Below are 20,931 nucleotides of genomic sequence, written 5' to 3' on the forward strand. Positions count from 1 at the left end.
CCGTGTGTTGTCTGTAGGCTCAGCTGGGAAGATGGGACACCGAGACAGAGAACAGTGTCCTCAGCATCATTTCCATCAGCACCACTTCTGACATCACAGCGTTCTGTAGGGCCACCAATGACCTGGGCACTACCGAAACCTCACGCCAAATTCAAGCCAGTGAGTTTCCGCTGCCGGGGCGGTCAGCTTACTAACCAGAGTCTGTTAAATGTTTAATCTGCTGTCTGTCTGTTACGTCGTCTTACATGCACATGTCCCCTTCATCATAGAAGAGAGGGTTTTTTAAGAGTCCACTTTTTTTCTAGCTGAAATGAAACAAACATCAACAACAACCACAACAACAACAACCACAACAACAACATCAAAAACAACAACAACAACAACAACAAGTAATACGACTGGTACGATGGGTAAGTGTCTGATGAAATATTGTAAAAGACTATAACAGAATAAGAAATTTCACCAGCAAACAAAATTGCAAATGCAAACAGACTCCATCATGTAACCTGGGGGAGGGGCATGAAGACATTCACCTCCCCGTCCTTCAGGGGTTTCCTCCGAGTTCTCCGGTTTCCTCAACCAATCCAAATAAATGACATGTAGGCTGATTGGCATCTCCAAATTATCCGTAGTGTGTGATTGTGCCTTGCAATGGACTGCACCCCATCCAGGGCATCACCCACCTTGTACCCGCCACAGAATACTGCGTATTTATTGGAAATTCATCCTAGTCAGTGATACAGCGAGCATGCCATGCCCTCTGGTCTAAAGACTCTTTCCACTGGATCATTTCATACCATAAAGTCCACCTGATACTTTACTTGACGTATGTTTCAGGTTTGTTGAGGCTTTTTTTGCGAGTTTGTTTGCACACAAATTGATTTTAGCGTAACAGAAGAAGTCGGAGTGCTCTGATGCAATCCGCTGACTCCCATCAGCTTCTTGTTCAGCTTGGAAAGGAAATCTCAGAGCAAATCAGAGAGCAGCAGCTCAACATGGGTGAAAATTACCATTCTGCAGGAAGTCATTGGATCTTATTGTGCCTCCTGCTTGTTCAAGTTAAACGGATTGTGTGGTTGTGGTTGTGCTCGTGATTGAGTAACTCTGTGTTATTAACCCTTGTCTTCTTAGTGGCAGGAACATCCAGCCCCAAAAAACTCAAAAAAGGTTTGTCTTATTTCTCTAATGTTAATAAGCCAACAGGTCAAAAGCATGCCTTGTCAATGTTCACTGCTGTCTGCATGCGCATGCTGCACCCAGAGCATGCAATATTCACATATTAAAGACACATAAGTCACATTTCTCTCACTTACATACATACCCTGATCAAGCCAGATGACCGAACCGTATCATCCCAGCAGGGATGAAAACATTTTCAGCCATTCACCAGCTGAAGGTTCGGCTTTGTTACCTGAATCACTTTCACACTCTGCTTCACTCTGTGGTCTGTGACAGAGCTTTATAAGCATATACATAAAATATTTGTAGCCTTGCCACAGACTACAGACAGCCTTCACCATCTGCAGAATCCTACACATCGCTTGAGTTTGAAGTTTTCCACTGAAGGACCAAAGTCTGCTAAGAATTTAAATCAGATGATATTCTTGCTCTAACACTGCCGGATTTCAAGCTTGTCACACTAGAGTGCTGTTAAATTCTCCCATCTGAAGGTGTGGGTAAGACAGTAGTGCCAGCTTGGATTCCAGTGATTTCTGTTTTGTATTAACGTGTTTGTTCTAAAACGTTCTCGTGTTTATAGCAACAGCTCACTCACAGGGGTGTCCAGTCTTATCCGAAAAGGACCGGTGTAGGAGCAGGTGTTCGTTCTGACCAGATAGAAGCCACACTGAAATCCTTTGGAATCAGGTGTGGCTCCTGCTGGACTGGACTGAAAACCTGCACTCACACCGGCCCCTTTATGGATAAGACCGGACACGCCTAATCTAAACCTTACGATGAAAAAGTGTAAACAAAAAGTGTTATTCAACAAAGACGTGTAATGTGTAATCATCACTATGGTGAAGCTCTCCGTAGGAAGCTTCATTAAATCATCTGAAGGATGCGAGATCAAATCCCAGGACCATCATGGAGCCCTTGAGCGAGGCTCTTAACCCTTAACTACTCAGTTGTATAAATGAAATAAATGTAAGTCACTCAGAATAAGGCTAAATGTAAGCCAGAATTGTACACTTTCTGCTTTCTTAATAACATGACAACCTGCAATATTTACCTTGTTTCCTTTATAAATAAAAAAAAAATTAGAATAATTTGCAAATCGCTGTGTTATAGGAGGAATAAAACACCCCAGGAGTGCTGGTATAGGAAAAGAATCCACTTAAGGAATCATTTTCCTAGAACACGACCCCTCTTTGCGTTTTATTCCATTCTTATTAAATTAAAGCAATTCAATTTGTATAACACTTTTAAAAATGGACTTTGTCACTAAGGAGCTTTGACGGAATATAAAAATACAGGATAAATATGATAATGTTTTTAATTTTTAATTTTTATTCACCGTAATGAGCAAGCCTGAGGCAACACTGGAAAGGGAAAAACTCCCTGAGATGATGTGAGGAAGAAACCTTGAGAGGAACCAGACTCAAAAAAGGAACCAGAGAGTGTGATTATAAAGTAATTTCTAGAACTGTAGAAATCAGAAATCAGGAGTGTTTGAGCTGGAACATCAGACTGGGCTGGATTCTGAAGCTCTGGATCTTTGGTGTGGAACGTTAATGTGAAATGTTACAGGAAGCGTGTAAATGCTGTTCTGCACTTCCTTCTTTGTACCACCAGGGGGCAACGGATACATCATTGCAATCATCATCATTTTCATCTTGCTGCTGGCCGTCCTGGGCAGCGTGCTGTACTTCATGTACAAGAAGGGCAAGATCTCGTGCGGTCGCTCAGGGAAGCAAGATCTGTAGGTTTTCTTTTCCTTAAATCATTTGTCAGACCATAAAAGTGCACAGAAATACATACTCTGATCCATCATGTTATGCCAGAAGACCTGTTCCAAATGAGAAAAGGGATTTAGCGTGATGATCTGTTGCAGCACTGACCTCTCACTCGGTCTCTCCTCAGCACTAAGGAAAAGGCCAGTAGCGATGACATCGTTGTGGAGATAAAGAGCAGCAAATCGGAGGAGGCAGTGCTTCTACAGGGAGTCAACGGCGATAAAAAGTCGTCCAGGGACCAGGTTATTCATCCAAAACATTGAAATACACACCGATTCTTTATCTACATACAGCATGGATCCTGTCATCCATTTAATCATTACTCAAGCCAAGGCCTACTTTCAGTTTAAAATCATTTAAGGTACTTGGATCTTACAGACCAGTTTAGAGGAAAACATACAGAAGAATGGTAGAAAAGATGTACACTTAATGCACAAACCATACAAGATAAAGTGCTTTTAGTTTTGGGATTTTTATTTCACTCTAATGCCGGTTGTAAGGAATGTTAATGTGACCGTCTACAGCAGCTCACTGACCTGGATCGAGGACGCTAACATCGTTTCAGCCGAACAGATTAATAAAGTAAATCACCTAATCATTGCTGCAGTGAAACTTCCTGTAACGTGTGTTTAGAAGCTATAGAAAGGGGAAGCTATCTCAGTGCTTTAGGACGTCAGAAGGAAGTGCTAGTTCACGTCTCTGTTCTTATCAGCCGCTGATCAATGTCAGAGGGGGGAAAAAAAGCTCGTATTAATCTGTGTGTTTATGTACAGTGATTTTATCAGAGCAAGTCACCGGGTCCTGTACTGTCAGGCTGGCGCAACTAGCATTCAACTGGACAACAAATCAGTCTTCCTGTCACTAAAATGAAAGGATCTAGAGAGAGAATTTGTGTTTGTATAGAAAGTGAGCGCTGCATCGTATCATACAAGATGAAGGAGTAACACTGTGTCTGTTATCTTAACTCCCATTGGCAGTCACTGCGCCATGTTACTTCGTATTTGCATAAACTTTGTCACATCTCTGGAGAAACCCACATCTATTCGTTAGCAGTAGCTGTAGCTCGTCTCCAGAAGTCAGCAGCTCTTATTGGAACCGAATGACCTGCTGCTGCTCTGTCGCTGTGAGGCCCTGTATGTGTGAATCTTCATTTACACTCAAACCTCAAACCACAAAATCCTCAGCGCTGAAGACTTTCCCACAGCAGAGAGATTTCCTTCTTCCTGCACTGAGATAGCTTCCCCCGTCCTTTAGCTTCTAAACACACGTTACAGGAAGTTTAACTGCAGCAATGATTAGATGATTTACTTTATTAATCTGTTCGGCTGAAACGATGTTAGTGTCCTCGATCCAGGTCAGTGAGCTGCTGTAGAAATGAATACATATGAGAACAGTCACATTAACATTCCTTACAACCGGCGATAGACAGACAGACACATAGATAGATAGATAGATAGATAGATAGATAGATAGATAGATAGATAGATAGATAGATAGATAGATAGATAGATAGACATACAGACAGACAGATACATAGATAGATAGATAGATAGATAGATAGATAGATAGATAGATAGATAGATAGATAGATAGATAGACAGGCAGTTAGACAGACAGACAGAGAGATAGACAGACAGACATACAGACAGATACATAGATAGATAGATAGATAGATAGATAGATAGATAGATAGATAGATAGATAGATAGATAGATAGATAGACAGACATACAGACAGACAGATACATAGATAGATAGATAGATAGATAGATAGATAGATAGATAGATAGACATACAGACAGACAGATAGATAGATAGATAGATAGATAGATAGATAGATAGATAGATAGATAGATAGATAGATAGATAGATAGACATACAGACAGACAGATACAGATAGATAGATAGATAGATAGATAGATAGATAGATAGATAGATAGATAGATAGATAGATAGATAGACAGACAGGCAGTTAGACAGACAGACAGAGAGATAGACAGACAGACATACAGACAGATACATAGATAGATAGATAGATAGATAGATAGATAGATAGATAGATAGATAGATAGATAGATAGACAGGCAGTTAGACAGACAGACAGAGAGATAGACAGACAGACATACAGATAGATAGATAGATAGATAGATAGATAGATAGATAGATAGATAGATAGATAGATAGACAGACATACAGATAGATAGATAGATGGACAGATAGATAGATAGACAGACGGACACTATATTCATCCCAGTGGGAAATTTACAAATCAATTAGAGTGAAATAAAAATCCCCAAACTAAAAGCACTTTATCTTGTATACTGTTGCATTAAGTGTACATCTTTTCTACCACTCTTCTGTATGTTGTGTATCTCTAAACTGGTCTGTAAATTCCCAGTACCTTAAATGATCTTAAACTGAAAGTAGGCCTTGGTAGTGAATCCTCAGCAACAACAGCTCAGTAACTTTTATTTCTGAAAGCGTAATTCTGACATCATACAACCAATCACAGTGGAGGATCGTGCTGCATTAACACGTCATCATGTGACACGGCAAATTCAGCAAACAATCCCGTACTGTATGTCCTCACAGAACGCTCCAGTATTTCCTATGCCTGGTCACATGATTCAATTAAAAACATTTCTGACGAGATTCATAACGTTTCTACTTTGAACTCCACAGTGAACGGATAATCAGAGTGGACGAGCCGCTCGCAGTCTCCGCGTTACTGCGCTCTCTCAGGACGAGTCCCGGAGCGTTCCCCCTACAGGACTACATCGTTTAATCTGGAACACCATCCTGTATCAGATCCACACACTCATTTCTGTCTTCACATATTATTTGCAGGTTTTTCCTTTTCTTTTCCCTTTTCCCTCTTTAAACAGGCCTCATTGTCCATTAAGATTAAGAACAGTCTGCTCTCTAGCTTCTACATCATGTATATAAGAAATAAATGTACATATGTAGTTATTTAAAATCAATCGTTCTTTGTGACCGAACGACGTCCTTCAAGCGTTTCGGGTGACGGACCTCGGTCAAAGGGTCCCGTATGAAGTGTCCGAGTGCTCTCCGTTGTTCGCTTTGTCTGTCGCTCTCTCACTGCTGCCTCACTGTAGTCTGTGCACTGAAACTCGAAGCTGCCTCTCACTGCTGCGCTGACCAGATGACCACTGTAAACGCTTCACCTGCTGCCTCCAGCATCACTGAGAAACAAATCTATCAAAAGTATTTTTTTTAAAAATATAGTCTTTGTTTAAAAGATGTACAAGGTTTACGCTCGAAGACAAAACTCTGTATATACTATAAGCGTAATCTGACCCGCCGAGTGGACAGGTATACACGCGGTCCACTTTATTAGGAATGCCTGCACAGTTCATCTTAAAGTCACACAGAGATCAGACTTTTTCTTCATTCTGAGGTCTGATGAGCGCTTGACCTGTACCTGCATGCACTGTACTGCTGCCACATGACTTGTGCGAATTGCATAAATTGAATTAAACGAATTGCAGTTGTTCCTAATAAAACGGACGGTGTGTATATGAATTCAGCATTTAATTACTAAGCTGAGGCCCTTATCGTTACTTTCTGGTGTTTATGAGCTGCTGTTGGTTTGTTTTTGTTTTGTTTGTTTTTAATACTGCATTATATATAAATGAGGAATCTGCAGTGCATTTAAGAATTCGGAAGGTTTCATAACTTTTCTTATTTTCTATTCGAAATCAAGTAAAAGGGCACAACTAGGATTATTCAAGCACACTTTATTCTCTACCCAAAGGCACAACATATTACAAATACCAGTTTTGTAAACGCAAGCTAATCAGCGGCACGTGCAAATACTAGCGTTAAACGCCAGGTCTCATTTTTTATTTTATTTTTTTTATTTCTATGAATGTCAAGTTCATTCGTGCCTTATTTTTACTGAAATGATATCTGACCCCACCCCCTTCCCCCTCCTCACTCAGCTGATTAAAACATTGTCCTTGAGAAAAACAAAAAAACAAAAACCCTGTTTCCTTTCTGTTCATTGGTCACTGAAATAAAGTCTGGCTGAAAACCAAACCGTCCGGAGGAGAAACCTTGAGATTAAAAAAAAAAAAAAAAAGAAAAACTGGGGATTATAGCTTTTAATGCAAAACATACGATCGACTCCTGTATTCTTTCAAAATGGCTTTAATCACATAGAAATTCAAAATCTGTGACGGTTTTATTATGAAGGAGGGATCTCTGGGTTGGAGTACATCAACATTAATAAATATTCATTAGTCTTTCTTTCTTTCTTGACCAAAGGAAACACACCAGCGGTCAGGAGAGGGAACGTGTCCTATAAGCATTCGCACTAAAATGCATTCCAGTTTTCACAGCGAGGTCTCGTGCACCTCCTGCTCGCGAGTTTCAACCAAGTTTAGTTCGAACTAACTACGGAACATTATCGTCTCTAAACCTGCGGCTCTGTTGGCCAACACTGCGTGTATTTAAGTACGTAATCGTACATAACAACCACGTCTGTATTTCATACAATATATCCAAACTTATTTGGCTTTGACCTGAAGAAAATCCAACAACAACAACAACAAAAACTTGTGCAACCGAGAGGTTTAGAGAGCATGAAGCTAATCGAAAGGAGTGTTTAACCCTAAAGAGATAGACGTTTCCGAAGCTCACGCACTCGAAGACGTTGAGGATCATGGCACTGAAGGAGACGGCAGTTTGGATCAAGGATTAAGGGTCAGCATTTAGAGCCGGATGGACAGGACCAGCTTTGCGCTCACGCTCTCTCATTAAGGTGACTACTGAGGGTGGCGAGGGACGCTCACGAGCAACCGACGGATCTTAAATATCCACATGCCCACGTGCAATTTTAACACTGAAACGAAAAACAGTTCACCTGAAGGCTTTGTTAGGATGCAAAGGTTATTCTGACAGTACAGAGAGTGGACGTCTGTACCAGCCTCTGTACCTGACCAGTACCCGAAAATTAGAGACTGAGGACAGTAGCTGTGTTTCTATTCGCTTTATTAAACAGTATAGACCTGTGCATACGTCTAAAGTGATACGAGAAGACGGGGATAAAAAGAAACTTCAAAGAAAAAGAAAAAAAATATATATATATATATCTTGAAACGTGTGTAAAAATGAGGAAATCGCGCCCTCGCGTGGTCTAAATTAGACTGTCCAGTCTACAGATACTCGCCAGGCATGACGTCACCGCAAAAGCCCCTCCCTCCCCCTCCTTAAGCGTTTAAGCAACAAGGATCTGTGTGGAAAAAACCCCCCCAAAAAAACAAAAACATCAGATCACTGACACCAGGACACGTTCACTCGTTCACAAGGCCTTATTCTGGGCAGCAGAACAACATTTCAGACATCTTCTAGACATATGGCACTGCTCACAGTATTATTCACATCAGTAAAAAAAAAAAAAAAAAAAAAAATGGAGAAAATAAAATAAAATAAAAATTCTGACATGTACAGGAATGCAAAATGAAACCAGACATATAGCCGTTTTCCATGTAGTCTATACACAACATAAGTAACTTTATACGCTCGATTTTTTAAAGTGACAGTATCGGAGCACAGATTGGTGTGAAATCTTGCAACACACACACACACACACACAAACAATATTGACAAGAAATACAGTAATTAGAATAAAAATAAAAAAATAGCTCTGATCTGAAAACAAAGCTTCTTCACATGGTGCAAACCAAACAAATACTGAACTTCTGGATCACCTGGTTGCCATGTCCGAAAGAAATCCTGCAAAAATCATGTTCTTTCTGGGGAACGATGTTTGTACCTACAAGCTTCATATATTGCGGAAGTACCTGCTATGCCAGTGCAATATCTCGGGAGGTGGGGGGACAAAGACGGGAGCAGAATGAACGAGTGTGTACAGGTGAACATTAAATTTCCTCCAGGGCTTCATAAGCTAGCAACTGTGTATAACACACACACACATCCACGTGCCTCCAATTTCCGAGGAGATCTGAGGAAACCCGGCGCCGCTAAGAAATGTGTCAAATTAGTCCAAAGTAGTCGTTCGGTGCTTCTGCCCTGAATAAGAGAACACGGTTACGTTTCATTTTCCCGGTCAATACTGATAAGAGTCTCTGTGTGTGGATGTACAGTATTCCTGAGGAAAAAAAAAATAAAGAAAAGAAAAGAGGGAGACTGAAACATGAACTCGCTCCAGGTCGGTGAACAAAACCTCAAAAACGGCAAGGAAACAACGAAGTGTTTGTTCACATACGTTGACTCGGCGTGTACATGCTCCACGTGAGGACGCCGAGGGGGGGGTCTGACATCTCGGGAACACCCTGAACACGAAAAACACGCCACAAAGACGTCATCAAAATAAACAAAAACAAAACAAAAAACCGACGGAAGCCAGCCTGGGCCCAGAGCCACGCGAGCTGCTCGCAAATTTCAAGTAAATGCTACATCATCAAATTCAACCCCAACTGATACTGTCACTTTAAAACTGGTTAAACACAATATTCACAAATATACATTTAAGGCTTAATTGTTTAGCACTAACAAGAGTAGCAGCAGTAAAGCACTTCTGAATTAATAATAATAATAATAAAAAAGTAATATAATAATAATAATAATAATAATAATAATTTCACTTAGATGAACAGTTTCAGACAAAATCTCACAGAAATCAGATTGATTTCAGTCACAGAAACTGTACAAGCAAACACTTCCTTCACACCAAGCGCATCACTTCCTGTCCAGATCTGCACTAACCTGTTAGAGAACACTCGAGAAAAAGGACACTTATTTAAAAAAAAAAAAAGAAAGAAAAAGAAAAAAGCCTGTCGTTCACCATGAGAGTAAATGACGCGCGCGCACACACACACACGACGAAAGTTACAAACATAAATACGAGCTCTCGCCTGCATGAGGATTTGGAGAAAGGTATATCAGATTTTCGTCTGGAGCTGGGATTTCTAAGCGGTCACCGTGTCGGACGTAACGGGACGCACGCGAGAGGCTGCCATACACACTTCTGCGTTATAAACATAGATCAGTTACAGTAATGCTACACAGCAGCAGAGGCAATGCAAGTGACTGATGAGGGTTAAAGCCAATTTCAACTGGCAGCATCCAGTGACATCACACAACTGTACTACACACACACTCACACACACTCTCTCTCTCTCTCACTCTCTCTCACTCACACACGCTCTCACGGAGGAAAATCTGCAAATGACTAAACACCACCGGGACGTGATGCTGGATCGGATCAGTAACAGGTCGTATTACGGGGACTGACACTCACTCATGCCCTGCCACTTTAGAAAACGACAGACACACAATCACACACACAAGAAAGTACCAGAACACCACGAAAGGCAATTTTTCAACACCAGCCAACGTTCAGTTGCAGTTTTCCACACGTGATGGAACAGCAGTGCTGATGAGCCCCTCCCCTTTCCCCTGCCATGACACACACACACACACGCATACACACACTCCGGACCTGCCCCAAACCTCTCCATCCTTAAATGTGTATATATTAACTATATGGACTCATAAATTAAATTATTATATAAAACACACAATTTTTTTTTGTCCTTGCTTGAGTTTGACTAAAAGCGTCAATGGATGTGCAATGCCATGAGGCTGACTTCAAGAACGGAGCTCCTGCTGGCTAACAGCATGCAGGAGCCGGATAAGGCCTGCGCCTCACTCGTGAACGACGTACGCTCACGGGAGGATGGCCCTGGAGCAAAGAGAGGGAGAGATAGGACTCGCTCTGGATCAGGAAGGGCTGCTATGTGAGGATGTGCGCCGTGGAGGGGACGGACACAAACTCGCGCAGGATGTTCTTGGCCATCTCGATGTTGTTCTGCGCAATCATCAGAGCTTTCTGGATATCCTGGTGGGAGTAGCCCTGGCTCATGAGCATCTCGATCTCGCTGCTGATCTGCGGGTTGCCGGACGCGGGCCCGGGGGGAACGGGGCTCGGCCTGCGGTCCGAGTTGATGCGGCGTGGAAGGGGTTTCGGAGGCCGTTCGGGAGCTTCGGCAGAGTCGAACGCTGAAAGAAAGAGGACATGAGAGTAAAGCGTGTTAAAGGTCTGTTACATTCTAACAGGCTTAAGACACTTAGATAATCCTCACTCATGCTGAACACCATAGCTGGATGAACCGTTTCTATCCACACACACACACACACACACACACACACACACACGTGTAGCTGTATAATATACAGAGATGTGTGTTGTGTGTGTGTGTGTTGTGTGTGTGTGTGTGTGTGTGTGCGCGCATGTACACACACGCTTCCCCCATGGATTATTTTGGTAAAACAGCATGATGTGGACTGTATTATTCCACTTAGACCACAACAATCTAGCATTTATAACATAGTAATAGACATTAATAAACGACACCTTGCACACTTTATTGGTTTATAGCGAGATCTTCATATGCGGAACGTCTGACAGTCAAGATCGTTCCTGTTCTCACTTATGTCTCTCTTATGCAATTTTTCTCTCTCAAAGCACACATCAACATAACTAAATAACAAGCTGCTTTCTAAATCCAATACAAGTCCCTGTATAAACAAACACATTAATACATCATCACCACATCCATCATTCATGTTACAGCTACATTCTGATCGATCAGCTTCCTGAACTCACCTGTGGTCTAAGTAAGGAACTACAGACATCAGACTGGGCGGTTATACAAAACGGTCAGACCGGAGCGGTCCAGGAGGAATAAACACACTCGCTCATTGCATCGGGTCAGATCAGTCCACTGCGACACGGACGAACTTTGTATAACTGCAGTCTGGTTATTATTGTGTTGTTGCACGGTACCGTGTTATTACTTCCTGCACAATGTATTTTCACCAAAAACACAACAGGATCTTTGTCTACATAGTTCTGTTTAAGTAAACAATACTCAGTTCTGTAAAAAAGGAACTCGGAACCTCTCTGTTTACACCACAGCCGCTTTAGAAATCCTGTCTAACACTGAATTATTCTTAACGGCTATTTTACATGCAGTGGTCATTTGGCCATGTATGAATAAACAAAAAAACAGACACCTGTATCAGCATTGAGCTGCTGCAAGGTGATTGGCAGATTGCATGAACGTGTTCCTAATAAACTGGACAGCGAATGCACATGCACCAACCACTCCCTCAATCGTGTGACAGCAGCACAATGAATAAAATCATGCAGACACTTCAGGTAACGTTCACGTCAAACACCAGCAAGGGAACGAAAAGTCATCTTCCAAAAGGTGCGACTGCTGTTGCTGAAACGAGACGGTTGTGAAACCAGATGTGATGCAGCAGTGAAACCAGATGTGGTCTGCTGCTGTTGCAGCTCATCATCAAGGTTTAGGGTGTTGCATATCCTGAAATGCTTTTCTGCTAGCCCTTGGTTGTAGAGTGGTTATCCGAGTCACCGTGGCCTTCCTGTCAGGTTGACCACACACTCATTGGTGTTTTTATTTTCACCATTGTGTAGAGATTCTGGGTTGTGTGTGAGTATCCCAGGACATCAAAAAAAACAAAAAACTGCCTGTCTCGCACCAACAACCACACACAGGTCAACGTTTTTCTCATTATGATGTTGAAACACGGTCACTGAAACTCTTGAGGCGAATCTGCACGATTTTAGACACTGCACCGGTGATCACATGACCGTTTCACTGGATAAGAACACATTACACATTAATGGTGTTACACATTAAGTGATTTAGGAGCTATTTTTCCTGGAATATTCACATTATTATTATAATTATTAAACTCGAGCATCATTATTTGTGCTACAAAGCATCCACCAGTGGTCACGGTGCTACCTAATGCTCTTTGGTTTGTCATGGGACTATATAATCCCAAATACAGAGATTAGAGTATTTTTTGGCCAAAAACTGCAGCTAGCTGTGTTCGGACAGACTGGGAGCACTTCAAGACATAAATCAAGTGGACATTAAAGCTTAAACTGACCACCAGCAGAGATGGTACAAGTACGGTTTGCTTGTGGGTCAATGCAGAAGAGTCCATAGTTTCCATATGCAGAAAAAAAAGCAGGATCATAGAGCAGTTTAAATAAATTGGGCTGGCCAAAAGTGGACAGTGAATAGAATGAAGAGTTTGAACCCAGACTAGACCATGGGATAATCGAGCTAGATAGCCATTTAAAATCAGATCAACGTTGCTCCACATTTTCAGGGGTGACAAAATCACTAGAAAAAGTAAACCGTTTTCTGACAGAGTTTATTAAGGAGTGTATGGTGGACTCTGCTGCCCAGAGAAAAAGGGAGCATTTGAGAACGTGCCCCTCTCCCGACGCACTGTAACGAGAAGGGTTGAGGACATCGCGGGAAATCTGGAGCTTCAGCTGAGGAACAGAGCGGTCAACTTCGACCATTTTTCACTGGCTCTGGGTGAGAGCTGCGATTTGAATGAAGTTGCTCATCTTTAACATAATGCAAAACATCTTTTCAGTATTTGTGAAAGTTAAAAATAAAATGAAACAGTGATGCAATGATTGTTTTTGTTTTAAACTGTTTATTACTTCTATAGGATTACTTTCATCTTTGGCCTACACAACAATTCATAAATTTACATAAATATTTACAGAATATCCTTATTCATCTGATTACCAGTAGCAGCTAATCAAAATATATAATTTATTACTTTTTAGAATGGGAGAAATTTCATATTGACCAGAATTAAGTTCAAGTTATCGTTGGTTCGGCCCTCCAACACAGTTCATATTTGTTATGTGGCCCCCTGTAGAAATTAATTGCCCAGCCCTGTTCTACACCAACACACAGATGATGAAAGGAGTACGCATGCACTGAGATTAGAGGTGTGGGTGGTTGTTTTTTTTTTTTTATGTGGTCAGGAGCAGGTAGGCAGATATCAAACAAAGAGATTACTTAACGCATGAGTATCCCGGGTGCTCGTGTTTACGGTGGTCATCCTTGTGACTAGCATCGCTGTGGCTTAAACATATTGTCAGCAGGTAGTAATAAAAATAACCGTTAGTGGGTGGAATTGATCAGCAGTGGGAAGGATTGCGCACGTATTTGGATATAAAAAGGTGTTGGTGTGTGTTGGCAGTATATGAAAAAGTTTAACTTCACAGACGCAGACGTTGAATGCCCACAACAGGACACCGACAATGCTTTCCCTGACTTATCAGACAGTTGGGAAACTTTTCTACATCGACAAACTAAACTGTACGGATGTTACAAAAACATAGAACTTTAAACCTATAATTTCTTGAGCAAAGCAAGCATCGAAGTGACGTGTTACTCTTCAAGTGTGTACGTACAGACTGAAGTTCCCGGCTCGCTGTCCACAGACAGACGGCTGAACGCTGCGGACGAGCTGCTGGCCTCTGAGAGCGTACGTCGAGCGATGGGCAGAGGCGGTTTGGGAATGTCATAGCCGTTCTCCTCCTCCTCCTCACACTCCGCCTCCTCCGGCCCGTTACTGCTCAGCGATGGAGGCAACTCGGAGTAGTCTGGACAAGAGGGGGAACAAAGGAATATAAACCTTCATCTTAGTGTACAATGACAGCTACAGATGGCTGAGATGACCGGAGGTTCTACATGTACGGCTGCTCATCTACAGGCATACGATATTCACTCATTCTTATTAAGCCTTTAGACTGGACTTAGGATTCATTTTAAAACTCATGCATCATACAGTATGAATGTTTTTGTGAAGAGTATTGTTGCTTATAGGTGAAAAAGTAGGTGTAAAGTTCCTTTTTTTTTTTTTTTTTTTTTAACTAAAAACCATTTAAGAACATTATTATTAACATGACAGACATGGAAAAACAGTTTCTGAACTGTATTATACAATAAACTTGTATCGAAACTACTGATATAAAAAAAATTGTTTTTCTCTCTTCCATTTTTTAAATACAGTGTCCTGAAGAGACATGATTCTTTATTTGTCAGTGGATCAAATAAAACTCTCCCTACATCAATCTCATTAAAGATGTGTAGATAGATAGATAGATAGATAGATAGATAGATAGATAGATAGATAGATAGATAGATAGATAGATAGATAGATAGATAGATAGATAGATAGATAGATAGAGACAGAGACAGAAATATATATGATGTTTCTAAAATCAGCTACAGATTGTGTCCTGTTATTTCTGGCCATTAGTTAATTGGATGCATTATTAAGAATTAGAATGAGAATTATGTGGACTGGATGTATACATGGCTATAATATATTACTCATACAGGCTGTGTGAAGGTGTATATGTACCTGAATTACTGGATTGATAAGGCAGAGTGGCACTGAGGGCCTGGGCCTGAATGTTATACATGGCTTCATACATCTGTGGGCCATCAGGGTCCAGATCACTGAGCAAACCCCTGGACATTCAAAGAAGAAAAAAAAAAAAACTATACCTATACACTTTTATATATATATATATATATATAAAATCTTTACATATAAAGATATACTTCACTAAAATCTGTACTTATTGTGTCATTTGCTGAGAACAAAATGATGTAGCAATGGTCAAAATCATCAACCCACTGACAGCTGGATTCAAAACCAAAAATCAAAGCTGGTTTCCACTGCACCAGTGTAAGGTCTGACAGTTCCTCCCAGTACCTAGCAGCACATAGATTTCTGCACAACCCTCCCCAGACAGACCATCAGTGACCCACGGCCAAACCGGTCATGCTGGATGTTGCAGGCAGCATAACATTTCCTACAGCATCTCCAGACTCACATCTGCCCTCATCCATGAAAATAACAGGGCACCAATTCTGGTGTTCTCTGGCAAATACCAATCGAGCTGCCCGGTACTGGGCTGTGAGCACAGGCCCCTCTGAAGAATTTTGGGTCCTCATGCCACCATCATGGAGTCTTTCTGACAGTTTGACACCGGAAGCCTTTGTAGGGCTCAGGCAGTAATCCTCCAGTTCATCCTCACACAAAGTAGCAGATACTGCTGGGTTATTGAACTTCTACAGCCCTGTCCAGCTCTCTTCATGTAACAGCCCATCCCGGGATCTCCTCCATGTTCTTGAAACTGTGCTGGGAGACACTTCAAACCTCCTTGTGACACACTTGTGTGGATGTGCCATCCTGGAGGAGCTGGACTACCTGTGGTACTGCCTCATGCTACAGGTAGTGACAAGGTCAGTAACAAAACACAAAACTAGAGACAAATCACTCAAGAATAAGGATAAAGCAATTTTCTGTAGCCACCATCTGCAAAATCATTCCCTTTCTGGGAATGTTTTTTGCTCTTCCCTCTCCAGTGCACTAGTTGCCACATTCATTTGCACTGATTCAGGTGAAACTGACCCACAATCACTTCTGAAACCTGAAACTGGACAGACTGATATCCCTGAAGTTTAAATGAGTCGGGTATTACAGTGTGATGAGTAAGTGCTCCTTTAATTTATTTACGTAAGTGTGTGTGTCTGTAGAAACATATTAACTTTTACTGTAACAGTACCTGGAGTTATGACTGTTGGAGTGGTGAAGCCTGGGTACTGCCTCCCCTAGTGAAGGGGTCATTGTGGCCAGCACAGGCAGAGAGCTGGGAGTCATGTAGTCTGAATCCTCGTTATTCTCACAGCCGTCCTCCCCTGAGTGCTGCATCACTGCAGGAAGAGGTCTGATAATGCAAACAAAAAAGTGGAAAAAAACCCCAAAAAAACGATTACAAAAAGACAAAGAGAGAGTGGGACGCATGGGGACATATAAATACACACGGCGTATACCTGGCTGCCAGAGAATAAATGGCATTGGCTGATGCAGAGGGCTTGACTTTCGGGTTGTCGTACTCAGATCCACCGGAGGCTGTTGCACCAAAACACTGCAGCAGAGAGGCATAAACTCATGTAAGAAACGGCACACGTGAGATTTTAGAATTATACAAAAATTATGTAGTGTCTAAAAACTGTAGCAGACTGGAGGAACAGTGTATAATTTAACAAGTGCACTGTGTATCTATTGTACCGTGTATTCACTGCTTTGAGTGAGTAATGATCTGTGTACGTATTGTCTCGCTCGCGTCTCACGCTGTGGTGTATTAGTACTTTATACAGTCTTGTGTACTGTACTAGCGTACTGTTGCATCATGGTTATGAAGGAAAAACATTTACATTTTGATATATAAATATATAGGACTGATGATAAAAAATAAACTTGACTTAAACAAATCATAAAATTATTAGTTAGCACACCAGTCTAGCATTCAGGCTATACGCTCTGGTGTTTGTTCCGAGTGCCCGGGTCACTGATTTCAGTCCACCCTTGACAAAACTCTACAGCGTAGTACAAAGAATACAAAAATGCCCACCAGCTGGTGCTCGACACCGGCAGAGTTGCTGTTCCGCTGACCGTCGAGTGCCGAGGGCAAGGCAAGCGGAAGGGAGTGGCGGTTAGAGAGCTCTCGTGACCCACGGGTCTCTCCTCCTACTGCAGCAATCTGGGAAGGAGCTTTGGGAACTGGGCGTAGATTCCAGTCGGCCATGTTGCGGTTGGGTGGGGTAGGAGGAGGTTTATCACGAGGAGGGTCTCCGGGTGTGCAGGGCAGTGGCCGTCTCAGGATTCTGCTATCAGCTCCGGCAGAATGAGGCCGCTCTGGAGGAGGAGGAGGGGGCAGGTCTCGCAGAGCTGGAGGCAGAGGCAACGGCTTGTCTTTGTGATGTGAGGAAGCCTGAGGATAGAAAGGTATCAGATAGCGGTGTCAGAAACTATGTGCAAACACCTTCTGGCTTTCTTCTAGTCAGGTGACGATCAGCTGGTGTTCATATTTACCATACAGTGGTTGATAATTTTACCTTAGATGTGGCCCCAGGGCTGGAGGCCCCTGGAGGGTTAGGAGGTCTGTGCGGGATGAGGTCTAGACGTGGTGGTACTGGGGGCAAAGACGTTTGAGGTGGCATTGACAGCGGGGATGGAGGCCTCTCCACCTGGAAAACACAAAGAAAATTACTATTACTGTATTATCACACACTTTACATGGCCCATGACTCAAGCTACTGCACTACAGAACTTCATTTCACTGAAAGACTGACAAAAACCTGTTGCAGATGGATTCATGACCAGACTCTGACCACGCAACTCAATCAATTGCCAGACTGCTCCAACTGACCACAAGCAGCACAAACACTTCTGATCACAAAACATGCTGACAAAGCGCTTAAATGAAAACCTGTCACCAAGTGCAGCAGCATTGGGTTTAATAAATAATTATTGTCTTTGGACCTTTAATGTTTGAATTATTACTCAATATAATGGCTGAAAAATGAACGCTGCATGAAATGAAGATGCATGCAAAGTTAAACAAATGTATTTTCCATTATTTCTCTCTCCCACCCTGTTCATGCAAAGCAGATGCACTGAACATTAAATTTAACTGATAGAAGTGCAGTCAGATCTCAGTCTCACCAACAGGAGGTGTGTGAAAGTCAGCTGGGAGTAGCTGTCACTGAAGTAAAAGTGAAAGGGTTTAAAGAAACTCACTTTACTACAAGCCAGGTTGCTCATCATGAGATGAGGGTCTTCCAGTCGGTCATCGTCGTCATCATCATAGCTTGGTGAAGGTGCGCCCTCTGCTCCGAACATGCCCCTGCAGCCCGCATAGGAACCTCCACTGTTGTCCTTGGGGTCGAACGGGTCGACCACAATGGGCTCGGTGCCCTTGATTTCACAGCGGCAGAAAGGGCATCCCTGGCCCTCGGACTCCTGTGGCACAGAACAACAGACTCTCTGATTAATAATCCATAAAAAGTTTAAAGGTGGTGACTGACACTAACCAGGAAGTTCCACTGCAGTCATTCTTACCTGCCATGCAGTGAGGCAAGAAGTGCACATGAGATGACCGCAAGGCTCGATCTTCACGTCCTTGTCGTTCTCGGCGCAGATCTTGCACAGCTGGAAAGTGGAGCCCATTTCGCAGTAGAGCTCATATTGCTCCTGTTGAACAGAGGAATGTGTTAAAGCTGTGATGCAGTGAGTAAGAGAACCGGCCGCGAGTAGAGTGTGACGGTGAGACTAACCTGTGTGACTTTGATATGGTCTTGCGGTGAGGGTTCACACAGCCCTGTGAGGTCCGGGTTCTGAGTACGGCCATCGGGGAACAGATAACTACAACACAGATGCAAGGCATTCAGGTATTTCTAGCAGCTAGAGTTCTGTGACTGGACATACCTCAAAGGACAAAAAGTATTTTAAGCAATAGATACAGCACAGTATGGAGTGAAAAACTGAAGTCAAGCGAAAAACACAATGTCTCACCTGAGACCAGCTAATTGCTCCAGCAACGACATAACTCACAAAAACAAACACTGTCATGGAACATTCTAAAGCCTCGGCCTCCAGTGAGACACTGCTTCCTATGCAGGGATGTTTATCTCCAAGCTAATTAAGACATCCCGACAAAATGAACTGCAATGATGCGTATACTCTATGTACTGTATGAAAGCCAGCCATCAAGCCAAGCACTTCAGTAACGTGTTACGTCAGAAATAAGAACACTTACAATCCTTCCCGGAAGCCGTCGATGAGAGCCTGGAAGAGGGGCTTGTTATGTGGAATGGTTTGCAGGATGTTCCCGTCTGCGGTCACGTAGCCGATTGCCCACTGGCCCAGACGTGTGCAGCTCAGCCTGAAAATGTAGCTATAGAGCAGACAGACAGACAGACAGACATGTTGCCATATTACAGATTCATACAATGATCTTTGAATACATGATTTTGAATGCAACATGTTTGTGGTTAAAAAAATAAAAAAATTAATCGTGGCTGTATTTCATTTGCCCCGGACTGTACTAATGGGGGAGTTAGGGTGGGGTTGAGGAAGCGGATGTGTAGGGTGGTAAGAGTCATAGAGAATGAGCCAGTAACAAATGAGTGTCAACACCTGTGTGTGATCTGTGTGCGACTATTTCTGTCCACTTCCTCCCACAGAAGGCACTAAAGAGAGTGAGCGGTGATTCAGAGTGGAGTGAGTTGCCACAACCTTGTCCGTGAATAGAACACTGACAGCACTGTGTGTGTGTGTGTGTGTGTGTGTGTGTTTTAGCTGTATCAGGGATTTACATTGTAAGAACAAAAAATTGTAAAGTCAAACAAAACATTCTGCTTTAATAATAAAGCCTCAAATCCACACCCTGGTAAAACTTGACCAGTCTTTTACCGGTCAGACTTCCTCTATCTGTAACGAGGCTTAGTTGACTGGATCAGGTTCGTGTATATGAGTAAAAGTAACAAGTACGATATTGGCATTTGCTATTTTCCCCAGAAGCTTCAAATAGATATATTTATTGTTTTTAATGCCGTGTCAGCATCAAGGGCTATCCTTACATTCTTATATCAGGGGTCAGTTTTATTTAACGCTGGAGGTTGGTCAGGTTTCAAACTGAATATCTCTAAGTCTACATGAACCTACAGATACAGAACTCATTAATGAAGACGCAACAAATCGCTGTGACATCATGAGGGTCTTACAATACATCTATTGATCTCGGGTACCAAGCTGTTCTGCGATCCGCTGGGAGCTCGCGGTCTTCTGACCGAACGTGAATCGTCCCTGTGTGCCACTGTTCTGTGTGAAACTGGCTATGAGCGATTATCTAAGCCGGCTTGCGTAATGAATGGTCAGTTGGATGGGACCGTGGCTGCGTGCGAATATATAGGAACATCTTATTCGAAAAGGACAATGCGTGGTTGCCCTATTGTCGTGCACAGGCCTTTGTGTGGGAAGCCCGAAAAGGTTATGATGATACCGTAGGTGTGCATAATCGTTTCATTGTTTCCTTCTGTAGACGTGTAGGTGGTGAGGATTGTCGTGGGCGTACTACCTGCCAGGCTTGTGGATGAACTTCTGCAGGCGAGCTTTGACCTCATCGTAGGTGAGAAAAGCCATGTATCCTGGGTGAGTCACAGCGAGGCTGTTCCAGTTCCGCAGCAGAGATGACCATGGCTAAAGACACACACACACACACA

At 42.5% G+C, this 20,931-nt stretch overlaps 2 protein-coding genes across 4 annotated transcripts in view; one reads left to right on the forward strand and one right to left on the reverse strand.

Annotated features, from left to right (window-relative positions):
* Positions 1-7,531, forward strand: part of mcamb (melanoma cell adhesion molecule b) — a 31,289-nt gene extending 23,758 nt beyond the window's left edge. The window contains exons 12-17 of one of the 3 annotated variants that reach the window (XM_058412852.1): positions 18-159; positions 306-410; positions 1,132-1,167; positions 2,794-2,920; positions 3,082-3,196; positions 5,636-7,531. In XM_058412852.1, the coding sequence (XP_058268835.1) occupies positions 18-159; positions 306-410; positions 1,132-1,167; positions 2,794-2,920; positions 3,082-3,196; positions 5,636-5,638 (528 nt within the window). In that variant the 3' untranslated portion in view covers positions 5,639-7,531. The remainder of the gene's footprint in view (positions 1-17; positions 160-305; positions 411-1,131; positions 1,168-2,793; positions 2,921-3,081; positions 3,197-5,635) is intronic. The other 2 variants (XM_058412853.1, XM_058412854.1) reach the window with 2 other exon arrangements.
* Positions 7,108-20,931, reverse strand: part of cbl (Cbl proto-oncogene, E3 ubiquitin protein ligase) — a 53,836-nt gene continuing 40,012 nt past the window's right edge. Inside the window, exons 5-16 of the mRNA XM_058412851.1 lie at positions 20,787-20,908; positions 19,467-19,604; positions 18,985-19,072; positions 18,770-18,901; positions 18,449-18,670; positions 17,764-17,895; positions 17,280-17,639; positions 16,699-16,793; positions 16,431-16,592; positions 15,218-15,327; positions 14,262-14,453; positions 7,108-10,999 (exon numbers count right to left, since the gene is read on the reverse strand). Of these exons, the coding sequence (XP_058268834.1) occupies positions 10,734-10,999; positions 14,262-14,453; positions 15,218-15,327; positions 16,431-16,592; positions 16,699-16,793; positions 17,280-17,639; positions 17,764-17,895; positions 18,449-18,670; positions 18,770-18,901; positions 18,985-19,072; positions 19,467-19,604; positions 20,787-20,908 (2,019 nt within the window). The 3' untranslated portion in view covers positions 7,108-10,733. The remainder of the gene's footprint in view (positions 11,000-14,261; positions 14,454-15,217; positions 15,328-16,430; positions 16,593-16,698; positions 16,794-17,279; positions 17,640-17,763; positions 17,896-18,448; positions 18,671-18,769; positions 18,902-18,984; positions 19,073-19,466; positions 19,605-20,786; positions 20,909-20,931) is intronic.

The sequence above is a fragment of the Hemibagrus wyckioides genome, linkage group LG17 (assembly GCF_019097595.1).
Source record: "Hemibagrus wyckioides isolate EC202008001 linkage group LG17, SWU_Hwy_1.0, whole genome shotgun sequence".
In the NCBI taxonomy this organism is placed as follows: Eukaryota; Metazoa; Chordata; class Actinopteri; order Siluriformes; family Bagridae; genus Hemibagrus; species Hemibagrus wyckioides.